At 41.1% G+C, this 20,497-nt stretch overlaps 1 protein-coding gene across 3 annotated transcripts; it reads right to left on the bottom strand.

Annotated features, from left to right (window-relative positions):
• Positions 1 to 4,063: 4,063 nt before the first annotated feature.
• On the bottom strand, positions 4,064 to 20,267 carry LOC124010558. 3 transcript variants are annotated; one of them, XM_046323132.1, is made up of 16 exons: positions 19,600 to 20,266; positions 16,804 to 16,909; positions 14,345 to 14,558; positions 13,779 to 13,921; positions 12,715 to 12,877; positions 12,537 to 12,592; positions 12,173 to 12,363; positions 11,763 to 11,873; positions 11,485 to 11,610; positions 10,903 to 11,007; positions 10,663 to 10,821; positions 9,213 to 9,837; positions 7,075 to 7,138; positions 6,763 to 6,947; positions 6,551 to 6,639; positions 4,064 to 4,895 (listed from the first exon to the last, which is right to left on the bottom strand). In XM_046323132.1, exons 1-16 carry the CDS (start codon positions 19,786 to 19,788, stop codon positions 4,803 to 4,805), a joined length of 2,619 nt encoding a protein of 872 aa, XP_046179088.1. In that variant the 5' UTR covers positions 19,789 to 20,266; the 3' UTR covers positions 4,064 to 4,802. The 3 variants fall into 3 exon arrangements, 2 of the variants coding, with proteins under 2 accessions (XP_046179088.1, XP_046179089.1); XR_006834469.1 differs by lacking the exons at positions 4,064 to 4,895; positions 6,551 to 6,639 and adding an exon at positions 7,986 to 8,117 and having other exon boundaries at positions 6,891 to 6,947; positions 19,600 to 20,267; XM_046323133.1 differs by lacking the exons at positions 4,064 to 4,895; positions 6,551 to 6,639; positions 6,763 to 6,947; positions 7,075 to 7,138 and adding an exon at positions 7,477 to 8,117 and having other exon boundaries at positions 19,600 to 20,267.
• Between the last annotated feature and the right edge of the window lie 230 nt (positions 20,268 to 20,497).

Below are 20,497 nucleotides of genomic sequence, written 5' to 3'. Positions count from 1 at the left end.
TGAGTGTATTCATTAGCCGGATTCTGTTGCAAAATGTTTTTCACTTGAAACAGTTTACTCCAGACGGAAAACCTTTAGCAAATATGTTTATATAGGACAAATTCAGGTAGGTCCCTCCCAGTTTCGTTTGCCTCCTAAAATGGTAAACGATTTAACAGACCAAATGTTTTGTAACGGATTCTAACTAATGGAAACACCGCAGGCTTCCTCATCTCCTTTGCCTCATATACACTGATGAGAATGTGCATGGAAGCAGAGAAAAGCTCATTCCTAATAGGCATCCACCATTGCCAGTGTTATCAGATGAGTGCAGAATGAAGGAAAGACGACGAGGACAGTTACTGAGACGGGAGAGGTGGTTCGTTCTTGTGCAAATGCCATTCTGTATTCCCGTCAGCTCTTCATAGACGGAAGACATAACTAGTACATTGCTGTACTGGAGAGTTCGAGTGACGTCACTGTGATTGAAGATTTGACGTCTGTAAAGTGTGTTTTATTTTATTATTGACAAACCATGCACATAACTACTCGTCAAAACAATTGAAACACTGTGGTCCTGCTAATTCCTGGCCGGCACATGACACCAACCATAGAAAAGGTGATTACAAAACAGTTTGAGCATCAGTGCAAAGACACAACATTTAGCTAATATCCTCTTTTTGCTAGTTACATTGCAGAATAGGAGCTATCGTTTGCTAGCTAACGTTAGATAAATAGTATGTATACACATTAAAACAAGATGACAAACTGCAAAGACTAAGCTAGCTAGCAGACACAGATGTAAGAAATAAAAAAAAGTTCCCTTTACCGTACCTTCCCGTTATTCAATGCTCAATGCAGACACCTTCAACTAATGCTCAGGGCGCAGCCATTTTGAATTAACCCGAAACACTCACTGGTGAGCGCGCCACCAACAATGCTGCCACCTAATGTGTTGGAGTGAAACTGAAGAATAGCATTGCAGGCAAGAGCATTCAGCAGAGCAGAGGAACGCTAAAAACGTGTTACTTTGAGCTGAGAAAAATCACTGAGCTCAACAATACATGCTATCAAATCAAGAATATATAAGTATTTTCATATACATACTCATTCAAAAAAGAACTATAGGATATAGTTACAGAAATTACTGCACTGTTTTGGCTAGAAACACAAGCATTTCGCTACATCCGCAATAATATCTGCTTAACATGTGTATGTGACTAATGTAATTTGATAGGCGAATGGGCTCATTGTAATTCATGGAATGGAATGGAATAATTAGAAAGTTATCAAAAACAAACATATGGAAACCACATTTGACTCAGTTCCAAGAATTCCATTCCAGTAAGTAAGTAGACAATGGACCTGATCTGACAGCTCAGAGCCTCTGCTCTTTTCTGTCCATAAGAAACAATTGGATTGGTGGAAGAGGCAGGGCAGGCCAGGAGCAAGGAAGGAGGGTGTGGTCAGTTTCGCCTTTTTGCTTTCCCCGACATGAGTTCGTGGTGTTTTGCTTTAAAAATAGAAGTAAAAAAATAATAAAATTCTCAAATAAAATAAAAAAGTTAAAAATAGGGGATAAAAAAAATATAAAAATTATAGCTCACAACTGTGCATGGGGAGAGGGGTGGGGGCGCTAAGGAGTGCATTCACATATATCTACACATGTTCATACACACACAAATTACTTTTTTGTTGTAGTATATATATATTTTTTTTGTATTTTGTTATTTTTTTTCTTCCCATCTTCTAGGTCAGTTTCAGCATTATGGACATGGGTGTATCTGTGGTCCATTTGGCCTGTCCCACGGCTTCCTTCAATGATGTGTTGTGAGTGGCTCTGTTGATGAACTTCTGGCCAATGATTGACTGTAATGTTTATTGATGTCAGTCCAGATATGCTGTTAACATAGTGGTTGCTGATGTATCTTGGTAGTCTGTAAGCCATTTTTATTGCCATGTTTAAGACTATCTGTAGCCGATTCATCTGCTGCGGTGAAGCTGTTATCCAGGCTGGCAGGGCGTATTCAAAGAGGGGTCGGATGTAGCTGATGTAGACTTTCAGCACTGTCTGAGGTGAATCTGTTATCCAGGCTGGCAGGGCGTATTCAAAGAGAGGTCGGATGTAGCTGATGTAGACTTTCATCACTGTCTGAGGTGAGGCTCCATATTTTCTTCCGCACAGCGTTTTTAGGTGGTTTAGTCTTTTTCGTCCCTCTCTCTCTCTATGTTCGCTATATGGATTGTCCAGTGCATGTTCTTCTGGAAGGTGACTCCAGGGAATTTTGCTTCTTTTTCTACTTTTATTGTTTCACTGTAGAGTTTGAGATCTATGGGTTTCCTGTTTTTTTGCTGGTGCTTCTTGTGAAGAGGACACATTGGGTCTTTTGTGGGTTCAATTTTACTCACCACATGTTAGACCACGACTCGATCCTTTCAATAGACTTCTGGAGTTTTTTTGCAGCAAGTTGAGGACATTTGGAGCTGGACCAGTAGCAGAGGTCATCGGCAAACTGAGACTTGACCTATGGTGAGTGGATGGTAGTAGATATCTGATATGTAGAGTAGAAAGAGTAGCGGGCTTAGATCTGCCCCCTGTGGGACACCTGCCTCCGGGGTGAAAGGTGAGGATATTGCTGTGGAGACCTTCACTTTAATTGTACGGTTATGGAGAAAGCTGGTGATGATGTTTCTGATGGAGAGCGGTAGTTTGAGATTGGAGTCTGCGAGCCGGTAACACAGTCCATTGTGCCACATCTTGTCAAATGCTTTCTCTATGTCAAAGAAAACCGCCAGGGTAAGTTCTTTTTTCTTGAAGTTCCGAAGGATGTCCTCTGACAGTCTTAGAATTTTATCGGTGGTTGATCTTGCTTTCCTGAAGCCAGCTTGGTGGATTCCAAGGAGGCCCATTTCCTCGGTGTGGCCGCTCAGTCTTTGGGTGATTACTCTCTCAAACAGCTTCCCGACATGACTGAGGAGGCTGATTGGTTTATAACTTGTGACGTTGTATGGGTCTTTGCCAGGTTTGTGGATCATTGTGACAACTGCAGATTTCCAAGTTAGGGGAGAGTAGCCTTCCGTGAGACATTCTGTGAAGAGGTTGGAAAGGAGGTGCAGGTATTCATCAGGTGTTTGTTTGATGAGTGTGCTGTCAATGTTGTCTTCCCCTGGTGCTTTGTTTTTTAGCATTGATTTCTTCAATGCTAACAGAGCGGGTGAGGGGATGGTCTACTGGTGTCGGATTTGAGGTGTACACGGTTTTCTGCATTTCTCTCTTGATAATGTTTTTCCAGTCTTTGTCAAAGAGAGGATCGTCGGGACAAGAATCACATTTTGTAGGTGGTTTCTGAATGGGATTGCTTTTGTTTCGTTGTCTTCGATGAGTTGGTTTTGAGACTTTAGCACAGCTATGATGTTATTGGTTTTGTCTCTGTTGATTGTTTAGATTTTTTGCCAGAAGGTCCAGGGGTTGGTGTCTGCATCTAGCTCCATTCCAGCCATTACAATCAGTCTGTTTTATAGCTCCTCCCACCAGCATCAATTATTTTGGGTATCCTTAAGCACAGCTACAATATCCAAATTAGTCGTTAATCTCTTAAAACTGCACTATGCCCGAAATCGTTTAGCTTTCAAGTAGAATGATAAATCTATAGCTCACATTTCTATGTAAATTTAGTCAGGTCGCCCAAAAAGATACATATTGCCACTTTAATAATGATCAACATAGAGAAAGACAGTTAAAACTCAGTAATCCCATTGAATCCATATTCAGAAGACAGAATATATTTACCACACAATCTAAAGGGGCAGCAGTCACGCCTTCAAGTGGGTCATGGCCATGCACAGCCTCTGGCCTGTCGCCCGGCAACACTGGGGCGGCAGGGTAGCCTAGTGGTTAGAGCGTTGTGCCAGTAACTGAAAGGTTGCTAGATCAAATCCCAGAGCTGACAAGGTAAAAATCTGTCGTTCTGCTCCTGAACAAGGCAGTTAACCCATTGTTCCTAGACTGCCATTGTAAATAAGAATTTGTTCTTAACTGACTTGCCTATTTAAATTTAAAAAATGAAAGCATAACAGGCATATGTCAAAAAAGCAAGAAAAATGTAAATTACTTTATTAAGAAGGCACATCAACACCGAAAACATCACATTCAGTTGCTTCGGAAGTCATGGTAAAACCTAGATCGCATGTGTAATTACTGGCTATTCTCCAAACCAAACACAATATGAACAACTTCAGTCAAATGATTCTGATCTTAACACATCTCCCCATCAACTCTGAACGTGATTATAAACGTTTTGGACAAAACTTTAACATTTTATTCACAGTGGTCCGTTTGTCCCAACCAGTAAAGTTTTTCAAAATAAAAGTGCATTTATGGTCCCTCTGAGTTTGACAATGGGAGTACATTGTTACCATCTCGATAGCAAATATTTACATTTTCTACACTGGTAAAGGACACTTGAACTTGAATTAACCACACATTTTTATACCACTCATAATTTGCCCATGTTGCTAAATACATATCAAGATCAACTTATTTCATAGTCAACATATGACACATTTTAAATAATAGGCATGATTCACAGCATGTTTAATGCATGAGGTAAAATATGTTTTCCTGGAAATGTATCATAAGATGTATTCATTATAATACTCCAATCAAGTGTAGACATATGAATTAAATGCTACTAAATGGGACTGTTGTAAGGCCTGACAACCAATCAAATAAATATGAACATTTTCTAAAACATCAGAACGAAAGTTCACTGAACTAAAGCTCATTTAAAAAGCATGATTCACCTGAGAACAGCTAAAAGGAGTTAGTTGACGTTCACTCTCTGCAGGGTTATGGCACTCACATTAAGGGCATCGTCACCTGGCAGAAGCTCTCTCAATAGGAATGAAAGCAGCATCTATTGAAAAGAAAGAGAAGCAAAAGGTGAATCGACATAACTGTACAAGAAAGTCTAGACATACAGTACCAGTCAAAAGTTTGGACACACCCACTCATTCAAGGGTTTTTCTTACATTATAGAATAATAGTGAAGACGTCAAAACTATGAAATAACACACATGGAATCATGTAGTAATCGGGGGAGAAAAAAAGTGTTAAACAAATCAAAATATATTTTATAAAGTAGCCAACCTTTGCCTCGATGACATCTTTGCACACTTTTGGCATTCTCTCAACCTGGAATGCATTTCAATTAACAGGTGTGCCTTGTTAAAAGTTCATTTGTGGAATTTTCCTTCCTAATGAATTTGAGCCAATCAGTTGTGTTGTGTCATGGTAGAGGTGGTATACAGAAGATAGCCCTATTTGGTAAAAGACCAAGTCCATATTATGGCAAGAACAGCTCAAATAAGCAAAGACAAATGGCAGTACTTTAAGACAAAGGTCAGTCAATACGGAAAATTTCAAGAACTTTGAATGTTTCTTCAAATGCAGTCGCAAAAACCATCAAGCGCTATGATGAAACTGGCTCTCAAAGGACCGCCACGGGAAAGGAAAACCCAGAGTTACCTCTGCTGCAGAGAATACGTTCATTAGAGGAGTTAACTGCACCTCAGATTGCAGCCCAAATAAATTACTTAGAGTTCAAGTAACAGACATCTCAACATCAACTGTTCAGAGGAGACTGTGTGAAATCAGGCCTTGGTCAAATTGCTGCAAATAAACCACTCCTGAAGGACACCAGTAAGAAGAAGAGACCTGTTTGAGCCAAGAAACACGAGCAATGGGCAGTAGACCGGTGGAAATCTGTCCAAATTTGAGATTTTTGGTTCTTTGTGAGATGTAGAGTCGGTGAACGGATGATCTCCGCATATGTGGTTACCGTCGTGAAGCACGAAGGAGGTGGTGTGATGGTGCTTTGCTGGTGACACTGCATGTAATTCATTTAAAATTCAAGGCATACGTAACGAGCATGGCTACCACAGCATTCTGCAGCGATACACCATCCCATCTAGTTTGAGCTTAGTGGGACTATCATTTGTTTTTCAACAGGACAATGATCCAAAACACACCTCCAGGCTATTTGACCAAGGAGAGTGATGGAGTGCTGCATCAGATGACTTGGCCTCCACAATCACCCAACCTCAACCCAATTTAGATGGTTTGGGACCACAGAGTGAAGGAAAAGCAGCCAACAAGTGCTCAGCATGTGTGGGAACTGCTTCAAGTCTGTTGGAAAAGCATTCCAGGTGAAGCTATTTGAGAGAATGCCAAGAGTGTACAAAGCTGTCATCAATGCTACTTTGAAGAATCTAAAATATATTTTGATTTGTTTAACACGTTTTTGGTTACTACATGATTCCATATGTGTTATTTCATAGTTTTGATGTCTTCCCCACTATTCTACAGTGGAGAAAATAGTAAAAATAAAGAAAAACCCTGGAGGAGTAGGTGTCTAAAAATTTGACTGGTACTGTATATTTTTAGAACATTTGACAGATATCAAATATAGAGAGACAGAACTGCAACATTGATGAGAGGACATTAGGATCTTGACGCCAGAGTTCTCTCTTCCAGTGCTCTCTACAGAAACTCAAGAGGCTAGATACGCACATAGACCAGCTTCTTGTTTTCTTCACAGTCCTGGAAGAGCTTAAATGCTGACTCCATATCGGTCTTCTTCAAGATTAAATAGTTTGAATCTAAAATGAGAACATGTTGTTAGTGAACTGTGACAAACTTCTCGAATTTCTGTCCAAGCATGAAAAGCAGAATTCCAAACATTTAGATAGAAGGAAAAAAAACACTGTGTGTATATCACATACATCTGGCATTGATGAGGTGGTGAGCTCTGTCTTTGGTTTCATGCTTCTCCTCACTGCTGCGATGGGGTATAGGGCATGTCACCTCTGGCAAGCCCCCAGGCCACTGTTTCTCACGCAGGTTGTCGATATAGGAGGCAATCTGTGCTTCCGTTGGGTTCATATTATTCAAGAAGCTGTTCACTTTCCTAGAGAATATTATAAAACGTCATGCTGGGATTATCAAAAGGACAAATGTAGATCATCCTATTACTCTGTCAGTATGACAAACCAGGACTGCAGTGGAAAAATGGGAGAATATTTCACAGTTCTTACTTTTTCAATATCGGCATGACGGGTTTCAGAATCGCATCAAATATGTTCAGAAGGATGGAATTGCCTGGAGGGCAAAGTAGGGTGCTGATTATTACACACTATTAAATGTAATTAATATTCATAACCATCCTCAAAAGGTGACTACCGTAATTAAAATATAAACATATAAAATGACATTGAACAAAAATATAAACGCAACATGCACCAATATTTTTCTTTTTACTGAGTTACAGTTCATATAAGAAATCAGTCAATTGAAATAAATTCATTAGGCCCTAATCTATGGATTTTACATGACTGGGAATACAGATATGCATCTGTTGGTCACAGACACCATTTACTTTTTGTTTTGTTTTAAATAGGGGTGTGGATCAGAAACCCAGTCAGTATCTGGTGTGACCAACATTTGCCTCATGCAGTACGACACATCTCCTTCACATAGAGTTGATCAGGCTGTTGATTGTGGCCTGTGGAATGTTGTCCCACTCTTCTTCAATGGCTGTGTGTCGTCGCTGGATATTGGCGGAAACTGGAAAACACTGTCATACAAGTCGATTCAGAGCGTCCCAAACATACAGAATGGGTGACACGTCTGGTGAGTATGCTGTCCATAGAAGGACTGGGACATTTTCAGCCTCCAGGAATTATGTACAGATCCTTGCAACATGGGGCCATTCATTATCATGCGGAAACATGAGGTGATGGCGGCGGATGAATGGCACGACAATGGGCCTCAGGATCTCATCACGGTATCTCTGTGTGTTCAAATCATCATTGATAAAATGCTAATTGTGTTCATTGTCTGAAGCATATGCATGCACATACCATAACCCCACCGCCACCATGAGGCACTCTGTTCACAACGTTGACATCAGCAAACACACCCACACGACACAATACATGTTGCCTACCATCTGTCTGGTACAGTTGAAACCAGGATTCATCTGTGAAGAGCACACTTCTCCAGCTTGCCAGTGGCCATTCGAAGGTGAGTATTTGCCCCCTGAAGTCAGTTACGATACTGAACTGCAGTCAAAAAGACCCTGGTGAGGACGACAAGCACGCAGATGAGCTTCCCTGAGACGTTTCAGACCAGTTTGTGCAGAATTTCTTCAGTTGTGCAAAACTACAGTTTCATCAGGTGTCTGGGTGGCTGGTCTCAGACTATCCCTCAGGTGAAAAAGACAGATGTGGTGGTCCTGGGCTGGTGTGATTACAAGTGGTCTTCGGTTGTGCGGCCGCTTAGACGTACTGCCAAATTCTCTAAAGTGCCATTGGAGGCAGCTTATGGTAGAGAAGTTAACATTAAATTCTCTGGCAACAGCTCTGGTGGACATTCCTGCAGTCAGCATGCCAATTGCTCCCTCCCTCAAAAATGTTGACATCTGTGGCACTGTGTTGTGTGACGAAAAGGCACATTTTAAAGTGGCCTTTTATTGTCCTCTCACAAGGTGCACCTGTGTAATGACCATACTATTTAATCAGCATCTTGAAATGCCACATCTGTCAGGTGGATTGATTATCTTGGCAAAGGAGAAATATTCAATAACAGGGACTTAAACAAATTTGAGAGAAAAATAAACTTTTTGTGCATATGGAACATTTCTGGGAGCATTTATTTCAGCTCATGAAACCAACACTACATGTTGCACTTATATTTTTGTATTTATATTTTTGTTCAGTATAACATTTTTTTATTTACAATTTTTTTTTTTTTTTATTCTCCCCAATTTCATGATATCCAATTGGTAGTTAGTCTTGTCTCATCGCTGCAACTCCCGTATGGACTCGGGAGAGGCGAAGGTCGAGAGCCGTGCGTCCTCCAAAACACAACCCAACCAAGCTGCACTGCTTCTTGACACAATGCCTACTTAACCCAGATGCCAGCCTCACCAATGTGTCTGAGGAAACAGTGCACCTGGCAACCGTGTCAGCGTGCACTGCACCCGGCCCGCCACAGGAGTCGCTAGTGCGCGATGGGACATGGACATCCCTGCCGGCCAAACCCTCTCCTAACCAGGACAACGCTGGGCCAATTGTGCGCCATCCCATGGGTCTCCCAGTCGCGGTCTGCTGCAACAGAGCCTGGTCTCAAACCCAGTATACAATTTCAAACAAATTAGGAAGTTAGAACTAACCAGATATTGCTTTCAACAAATCAAAAAGGGCTTTGGTTGCTTCCATTTGCTCCCAGCTGGATTGTTCCTTTTTCAAACACGGTGAGTCTTCTAATTTTGGCTGACTCCCCATTTCATTTCCTTTACTCTTGGGCATCCCTCCTGACATTTTGAAAGTGAGTTTCTCCTTTTTATTCGACTTTCCACCAAAAGGATGTGTTGGACTGCCAGAGAGGTCAAATTGCGAGCTTCCATTTTCACTGGAACGTCGCAGTCTACAGAAAGAGTCAGTCTGGTCTTCAGGGGTGTCTGATTTTGTTTGGGCCAGACACTCCTCTGATCTAGATAGCCTTCTGACTGACATTTTTAGGTGAGAAGTTATGGGGTTCTCAGATTCCTCGGTTTTGTCTGCATTAACCAAAATGTCAGATTTCTCTATTGGTTCGGTTTCGTCATCTCTGCAGCACTCAATGGAACTGGGTTCTGGAGGAGAGTCCTCATCACATTGGGAGATGATGATACATGGGCCCCGGGCCAGGTCATCCCTTGTATCGCCATCCACGTTCTCAGTTGCAGTTGGGTCTGCAGCCTCCGTTGTGTTGGAATCATCTGGTTTGGGCCCTCTTCCAAGGCTGTTGTGCTTGTCCTGAAAAATTCAATGTGCATTGCAGACCTGGGTTCACATACATGTACAATTGATTATTAAAATTCTTGTTTTAGGTATGAGTATGTTTAAATAATGTGGCCCAAATCAAATAGTTACTACTTCTGTTCGAGGTGTTTTGAAATATTTTCTAATAATTTCCCATAAAAAGCCTACTATTAGAAAATATTTCCAAATACATTATTTCAAATACCAAACAGACCTGCTTTCAAATGCATGAGATTATTTGAAAATACAGGGTATTTTGTTTTTCTTAAACTTTTTACCCCTTTTTTCTTCCCAATTTCGTGGTATTCAATTGGTAGCTAGTTTTGTCTCATCGCTGCAACTCCTATACGGACTCGGGAGAGGCGAAGGTCTAGACTCTAGAGCCATGCATTGTCCAAAAAACGACCCCGTCAAGCCGCACTGCTTCTTGATACACTGCTTGCTTAACCCGGAAGCCAGCCGCACAAATGTGTAGGATGAAACACTGTACAGCTGGCGACCAAAGTTGCGGCCGGCTGCAACACAGCCTGGGATCGAACCCGGGTCTGTAGAGACACCTCTAACACCGCGATGCAGTGCCTTAGGAGGCCAGGTATTTAGTTTTAAAAATATAAATACCCAAATACTTACTTTCAAATGTCTTTGAAAGTTGTGCATTGAAACACTATCACAAATACTGACTGACTGCTAGAGACTCACAACTGGTTTGGTTTATTAATGCACCAGCAGAGGGCATCATTTGCCATTTGTGGTGACACTGACATGATACAAGACGACCTGGCTGGCAGGCCTTGCTCAACAGGTTGTTAAAATGCCTACCTCATCTTCCTCTTGGCCCGGAGTCAGGAAGTAGGCCAGGCCACTGAAGAGGCCCCACACCTCCCCCACATGATCCTCTTCAACCAGCAGCTTGTCCAGAGGACACAGAAACTGAAACACTGGCTGAGTGTGGCCCACTAGATCATCAGACACCAGCTCCTGGAGAGGACATTTATTTTTATCATATCAGATCACCTATCTGTGTTCATTTATGCTCATGCCTGAAGTATGCCAGTGTACCTGTAAGAAGTGCTTGATGGACTTTTTGGCTTCTTTAAAATCCTCATTGACGTTCACCACAGTGCTCTCTTCTAACACGGATAGGGAGGGTAAAGTAGCAGAGTCCTAAAACAAACAATCCAAACAAGGGAAAAATTATAATAAAAGATCAATTGTATGATCTGTAGATAAGAGCGTCTGCTAAATGACTCCAATGTAAATCTGGACCCATATTGAGGATGCAAAAGGGAGACCAGTGTCAGAAGAGACTATACACTCAGACTATTAGCATTGGTTGTATCTAATTGTGCAACATCCATACGATGTCAGAGATAAAGTAAACAGTATGGTATCTGTGACATTCACAAGTCCTGCAGCGGTCTGTTTTGACAACAGTGCTGTGGTTTTGTCATCTTGAGACCCAACAAAATAAGGAAGTTACCATTGGTCTCATTTCTCAAAAACCTTTTACACTGAATGAATTCAATACCAAACAGCATAGCGGCTTTACATCATTTCATTGGCCATGAGGTTACATAGTGAAATGGTACCTTGTGCAACACAACAGCAACAATACAATATCCCTCTTCATAATTCCCTAACCTGCCATAGGTTGCGGAAGTGGATGATGTCTGTTTGGGTCTTCCTCACGTTCCAGTGAAGGTTTTCAGGGTTGTCCCTCTCCTCCAGGTGAACTGTAAAACACAGTTCCTCGTTTTCCCTCTCCACCTACAGACAGTAACATCTTACTTTACACACCATTCTGGCACAAACAGGTAACAGAACGGCCAAGGACATGTCTTCACACAGCTCAGTTTCATAACTAACAGTAGTTGCATTCAAAGCATTCCAAAGTGACTTGTGTGCGATTAGTGACTTACACAAGGGACGCTGACAGCCCAGTGGCCAACCCGCCACAGCTCATACGACAGATTGAATTCCATCATATCCTCTTGTACACTGTTCCAGTAGCTCTCCAGATCACTGTCCTCCTGGTGAAACAAGCCAATGACAAAATAAAAATGCCAGCAGTGTTATATTTCATCATCAGTTTGATATTTAATGTTACCAGACTATAAATAGAACAATGTTTGGGGAGGAGAGAGGACATTCAGAAATAATATGAAATAATCTTCTATTGGATATATGGCAAAACATGTACTGTCTGTACATATGCACTGTCTTCAGCGCTGTCTTTAGAAATCAATTGAATTGCTATTAAAAAGGCTAGAACAGGGTGAATAGTGCAGTGATGACTGCAGAGCTGCTCTTTCTGGTGCAGTGTCCTTACACTGTCAGAGTCCTGCTGGTTCCGGATGGAGCCCTCCCGGCTACTCCCTTCAGTTTCGTTTGATGGACGACCCTGGATAGACATGGCCGTGACAACCAACGCCTGCTCCCTTTTCTTCATCTTCTCCCTTTTAGCATTCTTCAATCTCATCTTGTCAAGGAATTTAGACCAGCCGTCCTTCAATTTGTTAGCTGGAAAAACACCCATATCCGATTAGCTAAGTGTCAACCTTTTTCATTGCCCTTTTCTATGTCACAAGTTGACTGCAAACTGTGATAACTTTAAGGCAGGCGAAAGAAAACACAGAATAAACTGGACATTTTAATTAGCCTAGTGATGGTTTCAAATACACAAATACCCTCACCTTTCTTTTTGGACTTGCTGTCACTGGTTTGCGCATCCTCTGTTTCTTCCTGAGTCCTAAAAAGGCCACCAAACAAAACCAAAGCACAATTTCTTTCTGTGTTCTCTGCACCCTTGCAGCACTGAAGTGTGTTTATTAAAGACAAGAGAGGCAGCCTGATAGGAAAAGGTCCACTCACGCTCCACTGGCCTGGCTCTCCAGGGATGCTGGAGAGGCCCTGTCAGAGTGGGACTCACACAGCTCCGCCACAGAGCTTTTACGGGTCGCTCCATCCAGCTGACTCACCACCAGCTGGTTGAGGTTGTCAGGGTCTGAGAGCCAACGCACCAGCAGGTCCAGTACTGAGGGCATGGATGACAAAGTCAATGTGATGGGATACCTACTACAGAGTAAAACCACATAGTAGTGGGACAAAACCATGTTCAATAAATACTAAACAAAAGTATAAACTGCCCCATGTTTCATGAGCTGAAATCAAATATCTAATTTGGGAAGCTTATTTCTCTTAAATCTTGTGCACAAATTAGTTTACATCCCTGTTAGTGAGCATTTTCCTTGCTAAGATAATCAATCCACATGACTGGTGTGGCTTTTCGAGAAGCTGATTAAACAGAATGGTAATTACACAGATGCACCGTGTGCTTGGGACAATAAAAGGCCATTCTAAAATGTGCAGTTGTCTCACATAGGTATCTTTTGGTTATCACTACGGCAACAGCTTCCAGGAACGACACAATATTTACATCTTACAGTTATTCTGAAAATAAGCAAAAGGAACAAATGACAGATGTCTCAAATTAGGGGAACATGCAATTGGCATACTGACTGGAGGAATGTCCAATAGAGCTGTTGCCAGAGAATTAAATGTACATTTCTTAACATAAGCCGCATCCAACGTTGTTTTAAACGTTGTGTTAAATGTTTTATCTACAACAGTAAAATCCCTTACCATTACAAAGAGCCACTGACCATTATAAAAATATATATATATGTTTTATTGTCACATAGGTGCAGGGAAATGTGTTCTACATTATCTGCAGGTTTCAACAACACATTGTGTTAGCTTTCCTCTAAGGAGAGCCCCAGTTTAGTAACAGTATGTGCAGTATTTCTAACCTCTATCCTTTACTCATCGTGATAGAATGATAAGAAACAATGGTTTCATGCAAATTTTTTCAAAACTTCCGCAATGTGCTGAGAGAATTACATGAGGCACTGATAGGCCTATATTGTGGGGCTTACCTTTTAAGGCAACGATCTCATTTAAGGCACAGTGGCTGACTGCCAGTCCCCATAGGGACTGGGGTAAAAGGTTTCGCACCAGTGCTTCAGAGAACACTCGGAGAACTTCAACCTCCTCTCCTCTAGAGCGGAACAATGGTTTTCTGACACACACAGAGAGAGAGAACAAAACAGACAGACAAAATTAATAAAAATGGTCTATTTGGAATAATGACAAAGTGAGCAACAATACCTAGATTGATGATATCAGGACAGAGCACAACACATTGATAAGCGAGACATTCTATCACCGAGACATTCTATCACATTCTATACAGGCCATTCTTCCATCATGTGACAACTTGCATAGTAGCCTAGGTCACATTAAATCTTTTTTCTTTTTTAAGTTTGAAATTCAGAACTGAGGATGTTAATGATTTATCCAAAACAATCACATATACATAAACCACTTCAACAGTATCAACAGTATAGGCAAGCGATACAGCTGTAGAACGGCAACTCAATATGGGTGATAATCTATTGCTTCTATTGATATTCTACTAGGGACTGCAGGAGAGCTGTATTACCTATGAGACTGTTTGGCATTATGGAGGTGCTGGGTCAGGATGCGAATGCAGCCCACACTTGCAGCACAGACATCAAAGTCTTTGCCTTTGCTGATGACTTGATCGATGACTTGGTCAAACTCCTTCCACAGCACCTGGTGCAGGAGCTGACTGTCACAGGGCTCAGGGACGCTGTACCAGGGGAGGACTAGCTGGGCGTAGGCACAGTCAAACACTGGGGAAAACGTACACTCAAAATCAACAAAGGCAAAATAGTTGGCGAAGACAAAAAAAAAATTGTACATTTAGAGTGCATTCGGAAAGTATTCAGTATTCAGTATTCACTTTTTCCACATTTTGATACATTACAGCCTTATTCTAAATTTGATTATTTTACTGTTTATGCGTCATCAATCTACACACAATAGCCCATCATGACGAGGCAAAAACTGGTTGAGACATTTTTTGCATATGTATTAAAAATAAAAAACAGAAATACCTTATTTGCATAAGTATTCAGACCCTTTGCTTTGAGACTCGAAATTTGGCTCAGGTGCATTAGGTTTCCATTGATCATCCTTGAGATGTTTCTACAACTTGAAGTCCACCTGTGGTAAATTCAATTGATTGGACATGATTTGGAAAGGCACACGCCTGTCTATATAAAAAGGTCCCACAGTTGACAGTGCATGTCAGAGCAAATTAAAAATTAAGCTGCGAGGTCAAAATAATTGTACCTTGAGCTCCGAGACAGGATTGTGTCGAGGCACAGATCTGGGGAGGGGAACCAAAAAACATTCTGCAGAATTGAAGGTCCCCACGAACATGGTGGCCTCCATTCTTAAATAGAAGTTTGGAACCACCAAGACTCTTCCTAGAGCTGGCCGCCTGGCCAAACTGAGCAATCGGGGAGAAGGGCCTTGGTCAGGGAGGTGACCAAGAACCCGATGGTTAGTCTGACAGAGCTCCAGAGTTCCTCTGTGGAGATGGGAGAACTTTCCAGAAGGACAACCAATCTCTGCAGCACTCCACCAATCAGGCCTTTATGGTAGAGTGGCCAGACGGATGCTACTCCTCAGTAAAAGGTACATGAAAGCCCGCTTGGAGTGTGGCAAAGGGAACCTAAAGGACTCTCAGACCATGAGAAAAAAGATTCTCTGGTCTGATGAAACAAAGATTGAACACTTTTGCCTGAATGCCAAGTGTCACGTCTGGAGGAAACCAGGCAAAACTCATCACCTGGCCAATCCATCCCTACGGTGACACATGGTGATGGCAGCATCCTGCTGTGGGGATGTTTTTCAGCAGCAGGGAGACTTGTCAGGATGGAGGGAAAGATAAATGGAGCAAAATACACAAGAGATCATTGATGAAAACCTGCTCCAGAGCGCTCAGGACCTCAGACTGGGGCGAAGGTTCACCTTCCAACAGGACAACAACCCAAAGCACACAGCCAAGACAGCGTAGGAGTGGCTTCAGGACAAATCTCTGAATGTCGTTGAGTGGCCCAGCCAGAGCCCGGACTTGAAACTGATCGAACATCTCTGGAGACCTGAAAATAGCTGTGCAGTCACGCTACGCTATCCATCTAACCCGACAGAATTTGAGAGGATCTGTAGAGAAGAATGGAATTAACTCCCCAAATACAGGTGTGCCAAGCTTGTCGTGTCATACCCAAGAACACCCGAGGCTGTAACTGCTGCCAAAGGTGCTTCAACAAAGTACTGAGTAAAGGGTCTGAATACTCATGTAAATGTGATATCGCAGGTTTTGTTTTTATATACATTTGCAATCATTTGTAAAAACCTGTTTTTGCTTTGTCATTATGGGGAATTGTGTGTAGTTTGGAGCGATTTAATACAATTTTAAAAAAAATAAGGCTGTAACGTAACAAAATGTGGAAAAAGTGAAGGGATCTGAATACTTTCTGAACACACTTCAAAAAGAGCCCTGAGTATTGTAAGTGAAAGGCTACATTTGGTACTTATGATTTATTCAAAGGTGTAGTGAGCTGGGAAATTAATTTTAGCAGGATTATCAAAAACACTTCCCGACAGAAAACAGTCCAAACTGGTCTGAGCATGCCTTATACAAAATATGCCAACCAACTCGTTCCAAGCAGAGCTTGGTAAAGCAACACCCGCTTTCCATAATCCACAGCACAGCACATTGACAGAGTTATTTTTGTGTCTATTGCCTCAATATCTTTGTCGCCCAAGATCATGTAACATGAGATATGTCTGCAGCTGCATTTGCTATCCTATTCAACTGTGTCACAGAATACAGAAGAACTACATGTGGCTGACCAAGTACACTAAGGAAAAGGGCAGAATGTTTTCGTTATTTCATCCTTGATCTTAACAATAGACTCTGCTTTACAAATCTCTTACCCTGGCAGAAAGCCTGACAGGATTACTTTTTAAAAAATGCCTAGGAACATTCTGGCAGGATCTCAAATTATGCAGAGCAAAATTGCACACCTTGCTGAAGAGATCTCTTCACATGGGGAAACTGTGTCTCCTGTGATGTTTCAGCTTTAGTGCTTGTTCTATCAGTCACATCGCAACCTAAATGGTCAGTGGTTTCCTGTAAGACATTTCAGTTACATTACAGTAGAGTTCAGTACAGTAAAGAGTACAGTTCAGGGCACAGTAAAGAGGTGATTATAGTGTTTGGACATCATTAATTCCTTACCATGTAGTTTACGTAGAAAGATGGCATAAGTTCATTTTCAATGAAAAAGGACCCATGAGCACTAACATGTGAAGTTGGGTGTCAAATGACTGGGTGTCAGTTTGACTTCTTGTAAAACTGATTTTAAAAAAGGAGTCTTAGAAAACATCGAGCAGGGGGAAAAAAAGGTTAAAAGCTATTAGAAGTACATCAAAACCAGTGGGGGCTGCTGAGGGGAGGCCGGCTCATATCAATGGCTGCAACAGAGCATATAGAATTGCATCAAACGCATGGAAACGATGCGTTTGATGTATTTGATACCATTCCAGCTATTCTGCTCCAGTCACTACCACGAGCCTGTTCTCTTTAATTAAGGTGCCACCAACCTCCTGTGATCAAAACACGACAATGTTGAAGTAAAGACCGCTGTCAATTCAAATCAACACATATTTAGTTTAGTAACATTTTTTTCCACCTTCTGTATGTTTACGGTGCCTTGAAATTCTGTTACCAAAAACCCACATACCGTCAAGGTATTTTCTAGTTTCTCTCCTTCACGAGGGAGGATAATGAAAGTTCACAGAAGTAACAAGGTAGACCTATCAATTAGTTATAGTGTTGGTACTGATATCAATTTTGTTGATGATTTATTAAATGATTAAAACTGGAAATTCTGTTACCAAATCGCTAACAGAATTTTGGAAAAATCTGTAATGGAATCTCTGCAATTGAGCGTCAAGGGGAATCATATTAGTCAACGCCGAACGTCCATGGACATTGACGAGCAGATTTCAACACCCACAGACGCCTGGACCGGCATACATTTGGCCCTAACATAGACGTCCATGATAGGTTCAGATTTGGTTCAGTAAATCTAAACCAACCATAGACGTCTATGTTTCACAAGTTTGGGCAGCACTGTATAGTACAATAGAGTAGAATAGAGTTCGGTACAGAACACTTCAGTTGAATACACTACAATGTACTGTACTCTACTATGCTCTACTTTACTGTACAATACCCTACTGAGCTTTACTTTGATTTTAAGACTTGTGAAACATGATCGTCTATGATAGGTTAAGACTTGGCCCAGTCCAGACCAACATCATTTGTTCTTGTTTGGTGGCAGAGCTCAAATAAAGCTGCAATATGTCACTTTTTTGGAGACCTGACCAAATTCACATAGAAATGTATGTTATAGATCTGTCATTCTCATTGAAAGCAAGTTTAAGAACCGGTAGATCTGTTCTGTGTGCTATTTCTACGCTATGCTATTTTTGCATAGTGCAGCTTTAAAATAATAGCCAGTCTGTAGAATAATACCTAAATAGACAAAGAAGGATATTGCATATTTCTACCTTTGCATAACAGGTAGAAGTTTTGGATACATCACAATGAAGAGAACGACTTTCGTATCCATAATTAAGTCGCTCAGTCAATTTGTAAGTCGTTCTGGATAAGAGCATCTGCTAAATGACTTAAATGTAATGTAAATGATAATTATGCATTTCTGTGTAGTACACATCAGGGACCCATGGTGAAATTACATTTCCGCAAGTCTATTACCAGGTGTCAGTCCACTTCACTAGCGAAGTTTAAAGTTGCTACACATAGGACTTATATTTGTCCATAATATACCGGGCGATAATAAAGCCCAACAGTGGAGGTGTCATTACACCTAGCGGTCAAATATTTAAATGATTCCAATCGGTTTTCACCATTCATTTATTCCATGGGAGATTTTACAAACACTTAAAATAAGGGCTGTGTTTCTTGTAGGCTTACCCTGGTGTGACATTTTGATAACCATGTAAATCTCTCGGACAAGGGGACTTTTATCAATATTCTCTGGAGCGGCATCTAAGGTCAAAATGTTCTGACTTTGTGGTTGTGTTATCTAGCGAAATCGCTCTGTCATTTCCTGGTTGCTAAAATACTGTTGGCTCAATTTCAGTTCATGAAAAAAAAGCACTGAACCATCTAAATCGCAAAATAGTTTTCACAGATGTTTGAAGCTGGTGGACCAAAACCACCCACCACCTTAAAACAGGTGGTGTTATTGAAAATATATTTCACAGCGATTTAGATGGTACACGGATTACTGGGCTAAGGGGACACACCATTATTTCGCGGGTGTTATCATTGCGCTCCTTCATCACCCATGTAATCACCTTATTTTCCCCTCCACTTGTAAAAACATGAGCAATTTGCCACCAGCTATATATAGGACACGAGGAGGTCCATGTCAATAACTTTCCATTTTAATTTTATGCGTTTCATTTGACCCCACAACTACTACAACCGCAATGTTTCATTGGCTAACGGCTTAATAGATTGCAGACAGGCAATCAGTTGAAATATTAAAATGTTTGGTGGTATTAATGAGTGAACATTGACATCACTGACATGAATCATAAACTGGTTACATTGTTCCTGTCATTATGTAAACAAAAGTAACGTGCATGGCTCAATTGCCCTGTTACATTGAATCTCATTATGAGCGTTAAATTGTAGCAATGATGATCTCTCGTGCAGATGAAACAGTAACACCTTACTGCAATTGAATAGTCAGTCATGACAAATGTATAGAATATTTAAATTACCTGGAATAAATGTTCTTCAGCCACATCGTCTGTCTGAGTTCCGCTTTCCCGTCTGGTCTTTATTAAAACATTTGGGGTTGATTGCCAAAATAGTAAACATAAAGCAATTTGAGCCGCTACTTGTCCGCGGTCAAATAAATACCACACAAACCCAAGAATGATGGCAATAGAGAAGCGCAACAGGTACATGTTCTATCTTTTCAAGACGTCAGTCTCATTTATTCAACTATTAAGTTTCCATTCAGGCAGCTATTCAAAGTTTTAGTCTAGGTCTTCATCTATAAAAACATTCATTCGTAGAGGAAAGGCAAAGGTCATTTTCAACTTGCTTGTCTTGATAAAACATTAAAAGAAAAGAACTATACACCCCGAGGAGTGCTCGTGCTCTTCTTCTTCTCCTTCAAAGTTTTATGGCAGACTACATCGACTGGTGTATTGCCGCCGCCACTTCTTCTTCTTCGATGGGGTTTAACCGCGGTTGGCATCCAATGTTAATGGTGCATTACCGTCACCAGCGGGACGGGGTATTGAATAAGAAAAACAACAAAAGTTATAAAGAATTCTTATCACTTTACAATGTCCCTGTAACACCTAAAGATTTTGCAATTGTTTTAGATGCCATTCCCTCAGGTGTTGCTATGTTATTCAGGAACATGTCAAGACCTGACCCTCAGAGCCTACCTTCTATTGACCCTGTTGACTCATCAGTAGGAAAGATTTGTTTCTCTTTTGGTCCATTCAACAACAGAGCATACGATCCTTGTTTCAGCAGGATGTTGTATCTATACCTTATGTCATGCCTTATTGGAATGGATTTATTGATAATATCTGTTGGAAAAAAGTTTGGATGTTGCCACAAACATACCTACTTGTTAACAAAATTAAGGAAGTTTCCTTT

Source organism: Oncorhynchus gorbuscha, linkage group LG23 (genome assembly GCF_021184085.1).
Source record: "Oncorhynchus gorbuscha isolate QuinsamMale2020 ecotype Even-year linkage group LG23, OgorEven_v1.0, whole genome shotgun sequence".
NCBI lineage: Eukaryota > Metazoa > Chordata > Actinopteri > Salmoniformes > Salmonidae > Oncorhynchus > Oncorhynchus gorbuscha.
Note: the sequence above shows the minus strand (reverse complement) of the source record. Positions and strands in the feature narration are given on the sequence as shown.

Coding starts and splice junctions, on each gene's coding strand:
- LOC124010558 (XM_046323132.1), bottom strand. CDS start 19,788: ATGTACCTGTTGCGCTTCTCTATTGCCATCATTCTTGGGTTTGTGTGG. Junction 9,838..10,662: donor CGGGCCAAGAGGAAGATGAG/GTAGGCATTTTA, acceptor TGAATTTTTCAG/GACAAGCACAACAGCCTTGG. Junction 7,139..9,212: donor TTTGTTGAAAGCAATATCTG/GTTAGTTCTAAC, acceptor TTTGCCCTCCAG/GCAATTCCATCCTTCTGAAC.